Source organism: Pseudorasbora parva, chromosome 13 (genome assembly GCF_024679245.1).
Source record: "Pseudorasbora parva isolate DD20220531a chromosome 13, ASM2467924v1, whole genome shotgun sequence".
Classification (NCBI taxonomy): Eukaryota; Metazoa; Chordata; class Actinopteri; order Cypriniformes; family Gobionidae; genus Pseudorasbora; species Pseudorasbora parva.
The window spans coordinates 38,696,930-38,716,471 of record NC_090184.1 but is presented as its reverse complement, the minus strand read 5'-3'; the positions used below and the strand labels follow the sequence as shown (position 1 = coordinate 38,716,471).

Below are 19,542 nucleotides of genomic sequence, written 5' to 3'. Positions count from 1 at the left end.
TATATTATATAAAAAATAAACTAAAAACATTTGCTTTTCTATAGAATTAAGCCTCAAATGTTAACTAATTAATTTTTCAATAATATATGGAAGCAGAAAGTGGCCATTGTGCACTGCTTCACAGCACCGATCTTGCAGCACACTTGTTGTGCAGCATGACAGGTAATCCATATCTGTAAATAGAAACAGCCACACTTATGACTAAAACTGCTCTCTGTTTTACTTCCACCCCCTAAAAGCAGAAGAGATCATCTCACATGCGTTATTTTCTGCACGATGCTCTTGGTTGGGTTTTTGTCAAAGAAGCCACAGAGCATCACAAAACATTTCTGTCCTATTTACCACAAACACTAAAGTCATAAGTGTTTTTTTTTTCCACAGAAACTTCTATCTCGAAATGCTGCCCGAAGTATAACGACCGAGAAACTCGATGAGGAACTGTAGGTCGTGCTTCTCACAAATGCCATTTTACTTTCACTAATGCAGCCAAATGAGTCAAAAAAGCAACAGATACTTCTCTAAAACGTTGGTCTTATTGTAACCACACTAGAATGTAACAGCGAATCGCTCATTAAGTGCAAGTAAGTGAATCATGACTTAATCATGACTAGATTAATAAATGAATCAAGTTTACTGGCAGGGAACATGGATCTCTCTCTCTCTCTCTCTCTCTCTCTCTCTCTCTCTCTCTCTCTCTCTCTCTTATATAATGTAGGCTATTGTATATGATGTTCTGGCTCTCACATCTAAACAGGAGAGTTAATTGTGCAGTAGTATATAGGGTTTAAAGCGCACTAAACGCAAGCACAGTCCTCTTCCCAGCTAATGTTCCTATTATGTAAACATTTCTAAATGTCCTCTGAAATTTTAAAACATGTTTTAACAACCTTTTTTTCTTGGTTATGCGAACGTTAGTGCGTCGCCTATCAATGACATCATACCCGCCTTACCCTCGACTTACATTTTTATTTTGTAGAAACCATGGATACACCAAAGACGCTTTAATATAGGGGAGAGCAGGGGCGAAAGTACCATTTTTCAGAAAAACGCACTTTTATAAGAAAATATTTTAGACAGAGATATACATTTGCTCTGGTCAATAACTCACAAGTGTGGTCTATCAATAGCAGGTGGTATTTTGTACAAATGCAGAACGACTACACTATAATATCACTTTGAACATAAGCTGCATATTGTTACTTTTGACCCCATCAGTTGGGACGAAAGTAACACACGGGTGGGTCAAAAGTAACACAACAATATAAGCTAGATTGTTCTGTGTTACTCTTGTTTTTATTAAACATACCTGACTATGACCTTGTTAATGTAACTGTAGCTAATTTATCTTTGCAAAAAAAATATTAAATGACATTTTCATTTTACATTTTAAGTTTAATCAAATGTTTCAAATATAACCTGACAGTACAAACTTGTAGGTTTAGTATATTGTTTTGTGCAATTTCGATCTATTTGATCATTTTTTTCTTCAACAATATGAACAATATACAAATCAAATTAACATAATATGCATTATATATATATATACAAGTGGGACAAAAGTAACAAGTGTTACTTTCGTCCCGACAGGAAGTCCTGACATTTAAACACGCTTTACTTTTATACTGAAAAACTCTGAAAAGACAGACCTTCAGGATGTGTAACAGCAATACATAAACTGTATACATTACTGTGACACATGAAACGAGAAACACAACTTGTAATTAGAAAAAAAAGTACCGCTTCAGTAATTTACTTTCCGTACTCGAAAACTATATTTCTGACCCAGCCATATGGAAACGATGACGAAATCACATGATTTTTGGCAGATCCATCAAGGGTTGCATGCTGAACGTGCTGTCATAGCTTGGAATGCAAATGTATTCAGGGCTCTGAGAAAATCGCTTTGTTACTTTCGTCCCGCGTTACTTTCGCCCCGGTTCTCCCCTATATTGTGTTTTATATTTGATTTGACTCATTTGACAGCAACTGTTTGGATACATTCATCGACAGAAAACTAATCATTGTTATATAGCTCAACACACTTACTGTTTAAATGATGCTTTCTTGTTTTACCACAAGTAGCATGTTTTACCATGCCTAATATCGATCTAGGTCACTGCAGTGTGTGAAGTGCTCACTACAAGTGTCTCATAGTAGCCACCGAGTGAACGCACACATGACTGAAATAACGTTTGCTCATGACTTTGAGAGAAACTTTCCAGAACATTCCCTGTCAGCTGGGTTTAAGCTTCTGAAATGAAAAAAGCTTGAGTGAAATCAGCAGTTAGATCTTTCACCTTTGTTTACTGTTTCTCATGCAAATGTTGTATGGACAGTTTTTTTTATCTAGCATGCTGCATTAACTCATTTGCAAAGAAACATGTAAATAAGCGTTTGGAAAAAAGATATTTAACACTACAGCAAACGTAACTTTCACTTATAAAATTAGTAACAAAATTAAAAAAGCACATTCATGTATTCAGAAATGTCCATATATTGATATTGACAAATAAAGTACTTTGATAGTACTGCAGTATGATTCAGTAGGCCTGTGATGGTATGGAACTTTGATTACAATAATCATATGCCACGGTATTTACTATAAAGATACTTCAAATACTGCTATCCTGAAAAAAACCCCATGGCATTACTGTGGTATAATGCCTAAAGAACATGGTAATGCAATGATACAGTGGCAGAGGTGGACAGTGACTAAGTACATTTACTTGAGTACTGTGCTTAAGTACACTTTTTAAATATCTGTACTTTACTGGAGTATTATTTTTTCTGGAAACTTATGACTTTTACTTCACTACATTTGAAAGACAAATATCGTACTTTTTACTCCACTACATTTCTATCTAGGTCGAAAGTCGTTTCTGTAGCAGCTCTGAAAGTCTGTGGATGATTTTTTCCATCTTTAAAAGTTTTTTTGTTGTTGTTTCAGACAGTCTATCAGGAATCACTCTTATAGTCATATACATTTCCCCAACTTTTTTTGAACACTGATCAGTTCATAGCAAAATGGAAGAAGACGGTTCTTAGGCACAAGTGTGTGTACCCATAGCCATACTTTGAAAGTATGTTTCAGTTTTAAAAAAAGTGACTTTTTAGCTGGCATACACTTGGTGCATATCTTATAAAATATTAAAAATATAAACGTCTGGGAGAAAGAGAAGAGTAAAGCTGGGAGAATATCAGAAGCGTATCAGTGTTTTGGATCCGTGCATTCAGCCTTAAAGTGACAGCAGCTTTGTAAAGAGCTTTGTAACTTATATACAAGTATTTAAATTAGTTTTTAGTTAGTCGTATGCTAGTACATCAGATGGAGCATCACTGAATGGCTTAAACCATGATGACAGTGTGCATTTATACAACAATAATAAAATAATGCATTGGCATAAAAAAGGAAATGTACTTTAATACTTAAGTGCTTTTGAAAACAAATACTTCTGTACTTTTACTTGAGTAAAAAATCTGTTTTTACAACTTTCACTTGTAACGGAGTAATATTTGACCAGTAGTACTTTTACTTTAGTAATACAGTTGTGTACTTTGTCCACCTCTGTACAGTAGTGGTACTTGGATATATATATAATGGAAATGAATGACTTCCATTTTCATTATTTACCATGGTATCTATACACTACATTTACAGCACTTCACTTACAAAGTACTATGGCAATATATTGCACAAGGTTACATTTTTTTCTTTCCATTTTTATAGGTAGGCCTACCTGAGAGTAGGGTTTACACAGTATACCGGTATGGTGGTAATCATGTACGATTATCATATCGTGCTTATACACGATTTTGGGGGAAAAAAATGAAAGCAGATCCTGTGCTACTGCGCATATGCAACTTCATTATACGCCACTGCTTAGACTCCACTCTATACCGAGAAAATGTCAGAGCCAGAGGCTACAAATTATAATCTCGATCTCCTGACCAAAAAAAAGTTACAATCTGCAGTATGGGAATAATTTGGGTATTCGAAAAATGACCGCGGGGTTGTCCATGAAGATGGTTATCCAGTTTGCATGAAGAGTGGCTGCAAAAGCAGGAAATATGTCGAACGTGTTGTCCCATATTCGTGAACACCATCACACACTTATTCATGTAATGGTTTTAAACCATCTAAGCACGACAAGACAGAAGAGAATGTGCTGTATGTCACTGTCCGGACACACACACACACACACACACACACACACACACACACACACACACACACACACACACACACACAAACACACACACGACAAGACAGAAGAGAACACGCTGTATGTCGCTGTCCTGACACACACACACACACACGGCAAGACAGAAGAAAACGCGCTGTATGTCGATGTCCTGTCTGCGTCTCAATCAGATCCCTAGTTGTGCCAGTCTTGTGCACTCATCGAGTTCTCTTTAGCTCTTGAACAAACAATTACAGCAACACGGGGAATGGAATGCTGCCAAAATGTCCATTTTGTTTAGTATTCTCATAATAGGAGTCTTAAAATAGTTAAATAATGTCTTAAATGCAAAGTACACAACTTCATGACTTGAGTAAAAGTAAAAGTACTGCTGGTCAAATATTACTCCACTACAAATGAAAGTTGTAAAAACAAATTTTTTACTTAAGTAAAAGTATTTGTTTTCAAAAGAACTTAAGTATCAAAAGTAAATTTCATTTGTTTATATTAACGCATTATTTTATTGTTGTATAAATGCACATCATGCCATTATAGTGGTTTAAGCCAGTCAGTGATGCTCCATCCGACGTGCTAGCATACGACTAACTTAAACTCATTTAAATACAAGTTACAAAGCTCTTTTCAAAGTTGCTGTCACTTTAAGACAGAATGCACTGATCCAATACACTGATACACACCTGATATTCTTCCAACTGTTTATCTTCACTTAAGACATAATCAACTTTGTTTATGTGAATACTCGACAAAATAAATTTTGACATTCGTTCATTTTGCTATAAACTATAAATCAGTGTTCAAAAAATGCTAGGAAATCATTGAACTTCATGTGACCCTACAGGAGTGATTCCTGAAAGGCTTTCTGCAAAAACCCCAAAAGAAGAAAACCTTTAAAAGAAGAAAAAAATCATCCGCTGACTTTCAAAGCTGCAACAGAAATGACTTTTGACTTTGAGGACCTTGATAGAAATGTAGTGGAGTAAAAAGTACGACATTTGTCTTTAAATGTAGTGAAGTTAAAGTTATAAGTTTCCAGAAAAAAATAATACTCAAGTAGAGTGCAGATACTCAAAAAGTGTACAAGTACAGTACTCAAGTAAATTTACTAAGTTACTGTCCACCGCTGCTTAAATGAACGTGAGAAAATGAGATGTGCGTGACTGCGCGTCAGATCCGCGTCATGTTCGGCAGCGGCCGAACTTAAAGTGACAGCGACACTAATGAACAAAGAAATAACGGGAACAGAGAAAAGATGATTAAGCTATATTTAATGTAGCTATTATGCAGTTAAGAAAGCTGTTTGATAACTATTACATTTCTGTATATGACTAACAGGGAAGGTCACTGGTAAATATATATTTTTTTAATAATGAGTTTATTTAAAGATTGTTTTAAGTTCACTTAAATTAAACTTTTTTTATTTAAAAAACAACTAATAAATGTTGAAATTGGGCAGCTCTTATTTATACTGTTATGTAACGTCATTAATGTTTCATAGACATTGGTGTCAGTGATATTGGCCATTACAACACATTTAAAATATGTTGTCTTTAAATTGTTTCTACATTAATTTGGAGAGTAACTGAAATTATTACAATATCAAATATTAACTCCAAAAATATTAAAGTTTGGTTTATTATTTTCTAATATAAAGATAAATAGCATTCCTAATTTTGTTCAAATGAGGGATTTTTTAAATTTCTTGTATCCCACCCCCAGCATACTGTAGTATTAATTATAGTCAATAAATACTACAGTTGTACAATTATTAAACTAAATACTGAGGTATACTGTAGTAGCCTACTACTGGGTCATTATACTATAATAGCTACACTAGTATTTTTTCATGAGTGCTCACAAACTTTACACAGTTTACTATGGTACCAATAAATATAACAAAATAACACTTTCCAATCCAAACGTTATACAAAGAATAATCACATTTGGACAAGTGTGGTTCTACGTCCAATGTACATATTGTGACATAACCAAAAACATAGTACCTACTATAATGGTACTGTATCAGTTTATTTTAGGTGATATCACCCGGTAATGAATATGAAGCATTGTCAATTACATATCCTTTAAAAACTAAAAATGGAGGTATAAAGTTGAGGACTTACGCTGAACTCGTTGGAGATGAGTTGGTCTCCACTGCTGTCATGATCGGACAAACAGCGGACCCGCTCCAAGAACCTCAACAGGTGTGCTTCCATCCCCATCAAATCCCTCTCGGCATCTTACTGTGTCCTTTGGTAAATTACTGGACTCCCTGTACTACTTTCTTCGAAATATATGATCATTTAACAGCAAAATCAGCCCTGTTTCCGTTTTAGTAAAGTTATCCAGACAGCAAAACTGACAGGGAAGTTTCTCCCGTTGACGTTTTTGTTGGTCACCTTCATGTAGCTACGGCGTTCTGTCAATCATCAGCCGTCGCCAAGCCCACTTTATTCTTCCAGCCAATCCGCGGTCAGAACATCACCTGTAATGCAGAGCCCTATAGAAACTACAACTCTTTCGTTTTAGCTTGTGAATAAACTACTAGCCTACATTTCCCTTCATCCTTTGCGGCGGGCACGAGAACGCTATAGCATTAATAATAGTAGGCTAAAAATAAAAAAAACCAGACAAGATTACAGACACCTTTGCTTTTCAGTATGTTACAGTAGGCTACAGCTAAACTCCTTGCCGTATGTTATGAAAGTGAAAAAGAAAGAGAACTATTGTCCAATTGACCACAATCACGTTTGACACAACTGCGATTTCTTAACTTGTAAGGAACTTCCACATGGCGAACTGGTTTGCTAGATAGTAGCTCTATTTTAAACCCAAACCAGCTTATAGCAACAAGCCAACTAGTTTCCTCCAAATAATAGGCTACTCACACAAAAAAAGCAGCGCTTATTGAGACAACAGTCATAAATTAAGAAATGAATGAAAAGATTTTTTACAGTTTGAATTTATTCAATCAGTCACAATAGTAGGCTAATGTTAGTTAGGCCTGTGTAATAAACAATGGTTAAATAAATGTTTAAATGTGGTAGCATTCAACTTTTATTTTGTACTATGGACTTTTTTTAAAAAATGTATACGTTTTTATCACATTTTAAATAGAATTTATATATCATATAGCCTATCAATTTCCATTTTTTTTAAATTGTCACTTGTCAAAATATTTCTAATTGTACACCTGAATGCTCCATTTCCACTCTATTTTGACTGTGTTTTAGCATTCAGTAAGTAATGTATGTCCCACTTATACACAATAAAATAAATAAAATAAAGTCACTTTAATAAAGTCAGCACTGCCACAGACAAGGACCAGTTGCATAAACTGCTTAGACTAGTCTTAGTTAGTCATGTAATTCTTCTTTTTTTCTTCTTCAAGACAAGTATTTTGAAGTCAGTTACATGAAAATGTAGACTGGTCTAATTTGAATGCAAAAAAAATAAAAATAAACAACAAACAAAAACATGCACTATAAACCCTAAGTTGGCAAAAAAAAAAATGAAGCGATCAGTTGCCTCAATTTTAGGTTAAGAAATTCAAAACAAGATTTTATTTTTATTTTTTACTTATACATTTTAGTTGTTCTTACCTTGAAATGTTTGAGAATACTAATTCATACATTTAACTTACAATGTCTGTGTAACCTCAATGTGAACATTTCCATTAGTATATATTTAGATAGAAAATGCAAACTTGCTGAAAGCTAAATGAGTGCATACATATAAAGCACTTAACATAGGCTCATTGCTTTCAAACCAAACCACATGCACCACTTGTCACCCTAGGGTTGTGTGTCCACCAAAGCGTTTTTTCACACGTCTGGCGTATTCAATTGTTTTCAATGAGAGTGCCGTGTTTTTAGAACGCCATGTGCGTAACAATAGCCTAGAAATCTAGACGCACCCTAGCGGCAGCAAATTTAATCTGCCCGCGAGTGTTGTCTAGGAACTCTCAATACCCTTCTGAGCTGTATTCGCTTAACTCTTGCCGGGCCAATCACATCGTGTATAGAGTCGGTGGGCAGGGCCATAATGAAGACGGCCGAGTTGCGTTTGAGTGCTTTTAGTAAACACAGAAACTGGCAAACGGCAGTCTTTCGAATCATCTTTGACCGTGACTCTGGAAGACTTGGAGTTAAGCTTTTCTCTGAGAAAAGAACAAAGAACGGCACTGAAGTCATTCTTAAAAAGGGAAGATGTGTTCGGAGTTTAGCCGACCGGATACAGCGAATGTTTAATCTGTCAACAAGCTCTGTTTCACCTTCTTTGCTCTGGTTGGTGGTAGCGCTATCCTATTGCGTGCAGAGGGAGTTTGAAAGCCCCTCAGATTGAGCCCTATGGTGAGTTTCCAGACCAAACATCTTGATGTGGGTTTGGCTTGTCAGGCTAGCGTAACAAGGCACTGAGCAAATATTTCATGCTTAAGCAATGAGCACTCTATGTGTTTTTTACTGGTCGGCTAGAGTTGAAGAATGTTCAACTTTGAGTAAGATGCAGCGCTCATCAATGTCACTTTTCACTTAGCCGTCCAATCACAGTGAAGGAGGGGCGGGACAAATACAACACTGACCATCCGCCACATTCTGCTTGTACAATGTCAACAGATGAAAACAAGAAGGGGCAGCAGTGGCTCAGTGGTTCATGTAGGTAGGTTCGCTACAAACTGGAAGGTTGGTGGTTCAATCCCCAGTTCCACCTGACCAAGTGTTGAGGTGTCCACGAGCAGGACATGTAACCCTAGCTGCTCCCTACGAGCTGGATGGTGCCTTACATGGCTGACACCGCCGGCATTGAATGAATGGGTGATTGTGAGGCAATATGTAAAGCACTTTGGTGGCTATGGGTCTGATGAAAGGATTATATAAATGCAGTCCATTTACCAAATACTTTGCATTGTATCAGTATTTTTAAGCAACACAGAAAAAAACTATCAGTGAAATGAGATGCTAGTAACACTTCCGTATCATAACAAGCAATGCATCTCAACTGAAAAAACAAAAAAACGCTGCACAGCCAAGACGTTTTCAGCAGAGCGCCTAGGGTTTTCTAGCCTGGGAAAACCTAGACAACTTCCGGCAAATGTAGCTTTGCTCTGCAAGTAGTTACTACTTGTTACTGAGAATGGTCTGGTTTTAACCGGGCTAAGCGTTTTCAGCAGAGCTCCTAGCATTTTCAGCAGGCTAAAAATGCTTTAGTGGAGATGTGGCCTATTATGGTTACTCTCCAAAACCCACATTAACAGAAACTCCATTAGCATAATGAAACATCACTAGTAAATCTCCCACTTAACATTAATCTTGCACAAAAAAAACATTATATAACACTTAATTTTACCATTTAGCTACTCGCCCTTTCGAGTGCCATGCAGGGAAATAGAAATCCCAGCCCAGTTTTAGTTAAACTTAAGTTTGTCTAAATAAAATATTCTGATATTAAAGCATGGCTGGCCTCTAATTTTTTATATCTGAATGAAAGCAATACAGAGGTTGTAGTGTTCTGTACCAGAGGATCTAAGGGTGCAGTAGAGTTGAATTTTGGCTCGCTGTCAATGAACGTTAAAGAAGGTGTGAAAAACTTGGGCGTTTTCATTGATAGCTCTATGAATTTAAACAAACAGATAAATTATGTTGTAAGGTCTTGCTTTTTTCATCTGAGAAATTTGGCAAAGATAAAATCTTGCCTGACATTTAATCGAAATTGCAATCCACGCTCTTATATCTTCCAGATTGGACTACTGTAATTCTTTATATAAAGGAATTAGTCAAGCCTCTATTACACGGCTGCAGAAGGTCCAAAATTCTGCTGCGCGATTATTAATGAATATTAAAAAACATGAACATATCACTCCGTCGCTAGTCTCTTTACATTGGCTCCCAGTACAGTACAGAATTGATTTTAAATTACTTCTACTTGTATATAAATCCCTGCATGGCCTTGCACCGTATTATTTATCAGACCTGTTAATTAAACATCAATCAGGAAGAACTTTGAGATCAACAACTCAAAATTTGCTTAAAATTCCAAGGACTAAATTAAGCCGGAAGGGGGATCGTGCATTTGCGGCAGTTGCACCTAGACTTTGGAATAGCTTACCAATAAATGTCAAGGATGCTGATTCCATACACGTTTTTAAAATACAACTTAAGACACACTTGTTTTCCATGGCGTATCCCTAGTGTTGAAATAGATATTAATACATAGTTAGAGAATATTTTTATTATGATTATTAATATGTGTATTGTCATTACTAATATTGTTTTTATTTCTTTTATAGATGTTGTAAAGCACATTGGTCAACGTGTGTTGTTTGAATGGGGCTATATAAATAAAGCTGACATTGACATTGACATAAAAATAAATAATTTCATAAAATTTAAAACAATGAAACAGTTCAGTTTACTTAAAATATATAAATTCTGTGAAATTGAAAGAAATGGAAAGTGCTATATCCGTATAAAAGGTAATTTGACTGAACTAATTTGTTTAATTTGAGTGTGTTCTACTCAAACCAATGAATTATTTTGAGCGTTAGAGTTTACAGTTTACCTAACTGCTAGTTCATCGGACTAGTTCTTAAGAGACAGTGTTAACTTAATGGCTATGTTTATGCAACTGGCCGCTGGCAGTTGTTTCAGCAAGAAATGAAGCATCATGTTCATCCTATTACACAGTTAAAACCGTTCTCTGATCCCCAGGCATCATGTGATACCTCTGAGTAATGGAGAGCCACAGAGATCCATTGTGTGACATCAATAGAACAAGCGTTTGCACACTTAAAAGAATACCAAGTCCAGAAAATATTCACTTTGAGGGAAATGAGAAAGAGACAACATGCACAGGAGCGAGAACAGAGGAAGCTGGGAGTTTCAACCTGAGGACATCTTAATAGAGGATTCTGGTGAGTTTCCATCTTACTTGGCCCAGGCAGACCTCAACGGGCAGAAAAAGAACCCCTCGGCAGGTTGTGTCGAGGATGTCCCAGGTCCATCTTATCGAAATGAAGACGTAATGTCAGAGAGCTGGAGGCAACACAGGAAGCATGTGTTTGTGCTGAGCGATGCAGGTAAACCTATCTACTCGCGCTATGGCAACGAGGAGGCCCTCTCCTCCACCATTGGCGTTATGATGGCACTGGTCTCCTTTGTCCAGGCTGGAGACAACACAATTCAATCAATTTTTTCAGGTGAGGTCCACCATTTTCATCTAGGTTTTAAGTCTGACAGATGTCTTTGAAAAATAAAGTACTTTTCAATAACATTAGTTTAGCAACAAATCAAAAGGTGCAGGAACAGTGCAGTAAAGTAATAAAGAATGCCGTCCGATTGTTTGAATTTATGTTGAATATAATTTTTTTATGTTTTGATATATTTAAATGTGGATTAAAGCCCCCTTAAATCAAAGTTTAGATGTCCCCAACATAAACAAGTTGACACAAAGAAGTTATCACATTTACATTTAAAATGTACAGAATTTATTCTGTGACAACATAACACAAATATGATATGATATAAATATTGAAAGACTTTTACACTGTTACAAAAGTATACTGACAGGCGAAATGAATAACACTGATTATCTCTTCATCACAGCACCTGTTAGTGGGTGGAAATATTAGGCAGCAAAGGAACAGTTTGTCTTACAAGGTTAATGTGTTAAAAGCAGGGAAAATGAGCAAGCATAAGGATTTGAGTGAGTTTGACAAGGGCCAAATTGTGACGGCTGCTAGATGACAGAAACAGACGGAACACTTATCTTTTTATCTATAAAATAATGGCAGACAACACACAGCATCTAATATTACTTTGTTCTTTCCCTCTGTTTCTCTCAGATGAACGCGCAGTGGTATTTTTGCAGAAGGGGCCGCTGGTGTTTGTGTCGGTTTCTGCCACTCGCCAGTCTGAGCAGCAGCTCCGCAGCGAGCTCCTCCATGTTTATCATCAGATAGTCAGCATGCTCACGCAGGCAAGCATCAATCGCATCTTCGAGCACCGGAAGAACTATGACCTACGGCGTCTGCTGTTTGGCTCGGAGAAGATTCTGGACAGCCTTCTTGATGTCATGGATTCTGACCCCAGCTTCATGCTGTCAGCGGTCCAGTGCCTGTCTCTGCCATCCTCTTCCAGAGACGTTCTCAGTCACATCCTACAGAAAGCCATCACGCCGAATCTGGTCTTTTCCTTTCTCATTGCCAATAACCGACTTGTCTCCATCATTCAGGAGAAGACGGTCTTGGAGGATGCTAGGCTAAAACCCAGTGACCTTCATCTCCTCTTCAACCTTATCAGGGCCTCTGCCTTTCAGGCTGGGGAGATATGGACACCCATCTGCCTGCCTCTGTTCAATCATGACTGCTACTTTTATGCTTATGTGGCATATCTAGACCCTCCCGAGTGTACTGTATGCCTTGTTCTTCTGTCTACAGATAAAGATGCTTTTTATGCCGTGGCAGAGTGCAAAAGAAAAATTGAGGAAGCTTTCACATCCCAGAATGCCTTGCAGTGTGTGGCAAACACTCAGAGGAGCTGTTTTGATGATATTGGTGTAGCGAATCTCAGGCACTTCTTGTACAAGCCCTCAAATATGCTAGACCATCATCGTCAGCTCCCACAGTTCATATGGTGAGTAGCTTGTGCTTAATGCAAATATAAAATTTAAATAGACCCTTTTTTTAAATATAAATAGACCCATTATGCCCTTTTAGTCTAGATTGTGTTTTTGGTGTGTACTAAATATGTTTTCATGCTTAAATCTTGTAAAAACACGAACAAAAATGTTTTTATTTTCAACTTGATCTGCCCCTAAAGTCACTTTTCTTTTTACCTGGGAAATAGCTAAGAATGAATCGGTGATTAAAAAGTAATTCAATTAAGTAATTACATTTATTCTAAAAGTATTTAAATGCCAATTAAATCATGACAAATAAGACTAAATTCTTTCTTGATCAAAAAGTATTTTCAAAAGTAGCCCTTAAAACACCCACTTTTCATCTTCCAATCAAGTCTCGTGACTCGCTCGGTCGTGCCCTAAATTTTTCTCTCATTGAATACTCTATTTAACAGAAGTTAAATGGGTTGTAAATGCAGTTTAATGTTGACATCAAGCCGAAATGACTGACTAAAAAGGTCTAAACTACAAGTAAACGAACAAATCCTGAATGTTTCGACTCTCTCTTTATCTGAATCAGTGGTTCTTTTGCCATCAGAAACACCAGATGGCTCTCAAATCCTGATAAACGATGGCCTATAATCCAGGATTTCCACATTCTGCAAAAGATTAGACCACTTTGCCTTGTATTCTACAACAGTTATGACTTGATTCGGCTAATCACATGGCTGAAATGTTTCAGACTGTGTGTGGACACAGTTGAGAGGTGCCTTTTATGCAAAAATGCAAGCAAATATGGTCAGCTGAATGATTAGATTGAAACATCAAAAACCACATGATGTGTGAAAACAGGCTGTGTCTGTTTAAACTGTGTCTATCTCAAACTGACTGAAACGGAGTTCTGTTTTCATCATCTGGATTGCATTGACAGTCTATGTTGTCATAAGACACATCTCTGACACCATAATAATGTAGGTTGTGTGTTCAGGTCACATGTCTAAGTGAATAATGGTTGTGTTGTAATCGAGGATGCACACTATAGCATGCTAAATTATGCTATTTTTTTCTTATATCACTTCACTCAGCCCAGAGATGGACGTGACATACAGAACCCAGGATGAGAGGATTCGTTTGCTGGATCTATATCGCAACATGCACAATCGTATCCACAGTACATCACGGCCCCTCAAACTCATATACCATTCTGCAGAAAGAGAAACTTTGCTGGCGTGGGTATGTGCCAAGACAACTTCAGTAGTTCAGGATACTTAAAAGAATGTTTAAAAGTGTTCAACATAAAATCAAAACTGACCTCCAATTTTTTATTGTATATATATATATATATATATATATATATATATATATATATATATATATATATATATATATATATATATATATATATATATATATATTATAATGATTATAATGTTGGCATATTATAATGATTTCTGAAGGATCATGTGACACTAAAGACTGGAGTAATGATGCTGAAAATTCGGCTGTGCATCACAGGAATAAATTACATTTTTAAAATACACTATGTTGACAAAAGCATTGGGACACCCCTTCAAATCATTGAATTCAGGTGTTCCAGTCACTTCCATCGCCACAGGTTTATAAAATCAACCACTTAGGTATGCAGACGCTCCTACAAACATCTCAGGAGCTCAGTGAACTCAAGCATGGTACCGTGATAGGTTGCCACCTGTGCAATAAGTCCATTCATGAAATTTCCTCACTACTAAATATTCTACAGTCAACTGTTAGTGGTATCATAACAAAGTGGAAGCAATTGGAAACAACAGCAACTCGTAAAATCACAGAGTGGGGTCAGCGCATGCTGAGGCGCACAGTGCACAGAAGTCACCGACTTTCTGGTCAATAGCAACCTAACTCCCAACTTCATGTGGCCTTTACTCAAGAACAGGAACAGTGTGCAGAGAGCTTCATGGAATAGGTTTCCATGGCCGAGCAGCTGCATTCAAGCCTTACGTCACCAAGTGCATGCAAAACGCTGGATGCAGTGATGTAAAGCACACTGCCACCGGACTCTAGAGCGGTGGAGACGTGTTCTCTGGAGTGACGAATCACACTTCTCTGTCTAGCGATCAGAATGACGAGCCTGGGTAGGTCGGTTGCCAGGAGAACAGTCTTGCCTGACTGCACTGTGCCAAGTGTAAACTTTGGTGGGGGGGGGGGGGGGGGGTTATGTTATGTGGCTATTTTTCAGGGGTTGGGCCTGGTCAGTGCGCACCAGTGCACAAAGCAAGGACCATAAAGACATGGATGAGTGAGTTTGGTGTGGAGGAACTTGACTGGCCTGAACAGAGTCCTGACCTCAACCTGACAGAACACCTTTGGGATGAATGCAGAGACTGCATGCCAAGACTTCTCGTCCTACATCAGTGCCTGACCTCAAATGTGCTTCTAGAAGAAGGGTCAAAAAATCCCTTTAACACACTCCTAAACATTGTGGAAAGCCTTCACAGAAGCTGTTATAACTGCAAAGGGTGGGCCAACTCCATATTAAACCCTACAGGTTAAACATGGGATTTCATTCAAGGGCGTCCCAAAACTTTTGGCAATATACTGCGTCACAAATCAAATTTCTATTCATGAAAAAAGTTTAATGGTTTCCACAAAAATATTAAGCAGCAAAACTGTTTTCAACTTTGAAAATAATAATAAAACATTTATTGATCTGCAAATCAGCATATTAAAATGATTTCTGAAGGATCACATGATTGAAGACTGGAGTAATGAAGCTGAAAATTCCGCTTTGCATCACAGGAATAAATTACATTTAAAAATATATTCAAATAGAAAACAATTCTTTTAAATTGTAATAATAATTTCCCATATTAATCAGTTTACTGTGTTTTTGATTGAATAAATGCAGCCTAGGTGAGCATAAGGGACTTCTTTCCAAAATATAATAAAATCCAAACACAACCTTTGAATGGTAGTTCATTTAAAAAAAATTATTTCCTAAACTTGCCCTCTTGTTCTAGGTCACTAGCAAGTTTGAGATGTATGCCTGCTTTACTCCGCTTGTCACTAAGAAATCAGCTATCAATGAACTCACTAAACTACTGCGATGGATCAAAAAGGAAGAGGATTGTCTCTTTGGAACGCTGGAACGCTTCCATACCTTGCACTTGACCCCACCTTTGGCCAACACACTATAGTTGCTGTTTTACTTCCATGTTTTATGGTCAATTTGGTGGGTTTGTTTGAATGGGAGAAGTGGCTGCATTGAATACATGTCTTTCTTGTTTGTGTGTTCACAGGTGACTTATTTCCCTAATGAACTTCTGAAATGTGTGTAAATTTTTCAGTTCAACTTTTGAGTCATTGTTCTGCTGTGAAATGACCAACTGTTATATTAAATTAGTACTAAAAAGTGTATACATAATGTATATCGGTTTGTAGATGTTTTGATTTATTGGTTTATTTTTATTTTTATTTTTGTAAATATGTATGAATGTTATCTGTTAAACCCACGTGAGATTTGTTGCTGTCATTCTTGGCCAGGACGCTCTTGTAAAAAGATTTTTAATCTCAATGTGCTTCTTTTTCCTGGTTAAAATAAAGTTTATAACAATAATAATAATAATATTAATATGTGCCGCTGTTCAAAACAGGACAGTTACTTTTATGATTATGTGGTATAGAACCTTATGAATGTACTGTATATAGGAAATGTGTCTTGACTCTTGAGCAGCAAATAAACATATTACAATATCTTTTTGAAGAATCATGTGATAAGGGCTGCTGAAAATTCTGCTTTGCCATCACATGACTAAATTATGCATCCCATTGTTTTTGCTAATCTTGAAAACAGCTGTGCAAAACTATAGCCCACTTTAATATCAATTAATAAAATGCTGAATTATATTCAAAATCAGCATTATTGTCATGTATGCCACTTTAAATCATAGCCGGGATAAGTATTTACTGGTACTGCTTGTAAAAGTTGTAAACTACGCATGTGACAATCAGATGTTAGCCAATTTATGTTTATTCTACAGAAACAGTAAAGTTCATTGACTTACAAACCTCATGTGTACCTTTTCTGTGTTCCTACTAACAGTCATTTGGCAGAAAACCTTTTCCTCGTCATTTTTATCCACAACCAAGAAATATCACCTTTATTTGTCAACACTGTTGGTTGTATCCTTGACTGTGGTGACAAAAGAGCATAACATCATTCCTGTCTGTCTCTATTCATCTATTTAGTGCTTTAAACACAAGTCTACAAATTAATTCAAAGCAGCGCAGTAGTAACAGAAAAGTAATGCAACACAATTTGCTGTAGGCTACAGCTATATGAGCACTAGTCTGGGTAGTCTGCTCACTAGGTTTTTGAACCACAGCCCAAATCACCCGTCTGTCCTAAGAACTACAGCAATTATATTGTCTGAGTGCGCCATCTTCAGGACAGGTGCAGTCATTACTCATGGCGTTTCTGTCAGCAAGCCAAAGCGTTTAGATGGGCGAAGTCAGAAAGCTGGAGCTTTAACCTTCAACTGATCAGAATGACAGTTATTTCGCTAATACAAAGCTATCCGAAAATACAGTAATAGCAGATAGGAAGAGTTTTTATTCTGTCCAGCAGTGTTTTGCTGTAGTGAAGATGGCGCAAGCACTGTCAGAAGAGGAGTTCCACCGTATGCAGGTACAAATCTCTTTATTTGCGCTTGGATTTGACATCTGCAACAAACTTTAGTCCACATACGAGTTCGTTAATGTGTTCAAACGTGATTTCCGGAGGTAATTTGTGTAAACGGGCCTGTTTTATGGCTGAAGTTGACATTCATCTGAGCGTCTGTTAGCTGTAGCCGTTAGCGTGTCAAGCTAGTTGTTATGAGGCCAAAAATAGCTTTATGGGCAAGTACGATATTTTTTATTAATGCATGCAATAGTGTGGCTGATGAAACGACTGTCTGTTGAAATGACATGGGATGTAATATCTATATGACGCATTTGTGACGTATAATAAAGATGTGTTTAGCCTGTTAGCATGCTAACCTATAATTAATGACCACTAGCACCGTTAGCACGTCAAGCAACTGTTAATGTTGCTTTAATGCACAGCTAGGGTTTGTTAATTATATATTTCATTTTTAACACGTGTTCCGTGTGAATATTAGGATACTGAATATCATATCGCTGTTGTTTTGCGCTAACATCCTCTTGTTTACAAGTCCAGAAACATCTAATATTCCGTTTGTAGCAAACATGGCTATTTAATTTAACGTTTCCATTAACGTTACTTAAACACACGTTGTAAATCACCGTATTAACATTATTCATAGCATAACATACGCGGAGATTTGTATGATGCGTTTATGATGATATGTTGTTTTGGTTGTCATCATTTCTGTTTTACAGTAGTCAATACGATGTATATTAAATACACTGTGTTAACCTCAGTAAACTATAATCTAATTCGTGTTTGATCAGGCTCAGCTCTTGGAGCTGAGAACACAGAACTACCAACTATCTGATGAGCTGCGGAAAAATACAGCGGGTGAGTAGAGAATGTAAACACACACCTTTACTTATTCAAGACACAGATCAGCTGACTTGTTTGAGTCATGGTAGACTGTAATTTGTAGTTATAAAAAAGCAGGTGTCTTAATGTGTGACTTGTCACATTTTGCTGATTTAAATGTCAAAACATTTAAAACATTCTGAGAATGAAACCCTCATTTTGACAGATGGAAGATAAAAATAATAATAACAATAATTGGACATGCAAAGGGGGTGGATAAAGAAAGGCATTCTAATTCTGTATACCCTTATTCTGTTTGAAGCATAAATAACACTCAGTTAAAATGTAAGTGCTACTATATAATATTAAACCAAGTGTGAAAATGTTAAGTAATATATTGTAACTTCTTATCTTATCTTACAATCCTACCCTGGTCATCTTAGCAGTGTTCTCTAAGTAAACATGAAGTTCACGTACGCAGAGTTTTATGTTGATTTATATTAAATAGTCCTGTTAATTATTAACAAAAACATATAAATGAACATATAAATGACATATAAAATACTACTATATAATATTGTGCAGCACGTATATGTTTCATTGCATGAAGTGAGTAAATAGTTTCTTGTTATTTTGTATGTTAACTTCATATTCTGTATTACAGAGCTCAACAGTGTCCGTCAGAAGACCTCGAACTTGGAGAAAGACTATGTCAAAGCACAGAAGGTATTGTTTCCTTGATTTTTCAGCAGGTCATTGCCATGAGAGAAATGTCAATTTATCACACAAGGCACTGGTCATCATGTTACAGAAAGTGTTCTATGCAGCAATCAAAATTTAGCACAGTACGTTGTGTCCGTGACTCAGCATTTCCTGAACTGTTATAAGTAGTAGTGAGCAGTTTGCTAAAAGTGGTGTATAAATTTTAATAATAATTTTTTTGTGGTTTGGTTTGGTGATGCTAGCTTTACACAGTTCATTTCAACATCAATACTTTAAAGTTGGCATTAAACAAAATTAGTGTTATTGTTTTCTTCCCTATTGTGACGTATATATCTGAGTGAAATGGTGGAAAAATGTAGACTTTATTTGGTCCATCAGGAATTGATGGTTGTTACACTAGTGTTACACCCGTGTTTTCGTTTTAAAGCACATAACTTTTGCTTGTCGTCTGCACTACTACATTTCCGATCCTTGTTTGCTATTGGTCCATCTCACGTGAGTGAC

At 36.7% G+C, this 19,542-nt stretch overlaps 3 protein-coding genes across 4 annotated transcripts in view; 2 read left to right on the top strand and 1 right to left on the bottom strand.

Annotated features, from left to right (window-relative positions):
* Nucleotides 1-6,843, bottom strand: part of ptpn18 (protein tyrosine phosphatase non-receptor type 18) — a 30,345-nt gene extending 23,502 nt beyond the window's left edge. Inside the window, exon 1 of the mRNA XM_067414326.1 lies at nt 6,323-6,843. Within this exon, the coding sequence (XP_067270427.1) occupies nt 6,323-6,421 (99 nt within the window). The 5' untranslated portion in view covers nt 6,422-6,843. The remainder of the gene's footprint in view (nt 1-6,322) is intronic.
* Nucleotides 6,844-11,035: 4,192 nt separating this feature from the next.
* Nucleotides 11,036-16,006, top strand: mon1ba (MON1 secretory trafficking family member Ba). Its single transcript, XM_067414685.1, has 4 exons — nt 11,036-11,394; nt 12,040-12,829; nt 13,901-14,048; nt 15,830-16,006. Exons 1-4 carry the CDS (start codon nt 11,043-11,045, stop codon nt 16,004-16,006), a joined length of 1,467 nt encoding a protein of 488 aa, XP_067270786.1. The 5' UTR covers nt 11,036-11,042.
* Nucleotides 16,007-17,257: 1,251 nt separating this feature from the next.
* Nucleotides 17,258-19,542, top strand: part of gripap1 (GRIP1 associated protein 1) — a 55,900-nt gene continuing 53,615 nt past the window's right edge. For both annotated transcript variants that reach the window (XM_067414324.1, XM_067414323.1), the window contains exons 1-3: nt 17,258-17,496; nt 18,285-18,351; nt 18,980-19,041. In XM_067414324.1, coding sequence (XP_067270425.1) covers nt 17,455-17,496; nt 18,285-18,351; nt 18,980-19,041 — 171 coding nt within the window. In that variant the 5' untranslated portion in view covers nt 17,258-17,454. The remainder of the gene's footprint in view (nt 17,497-18,284; nt 18,352-18,979; nt 19,042-19,542) is intronic.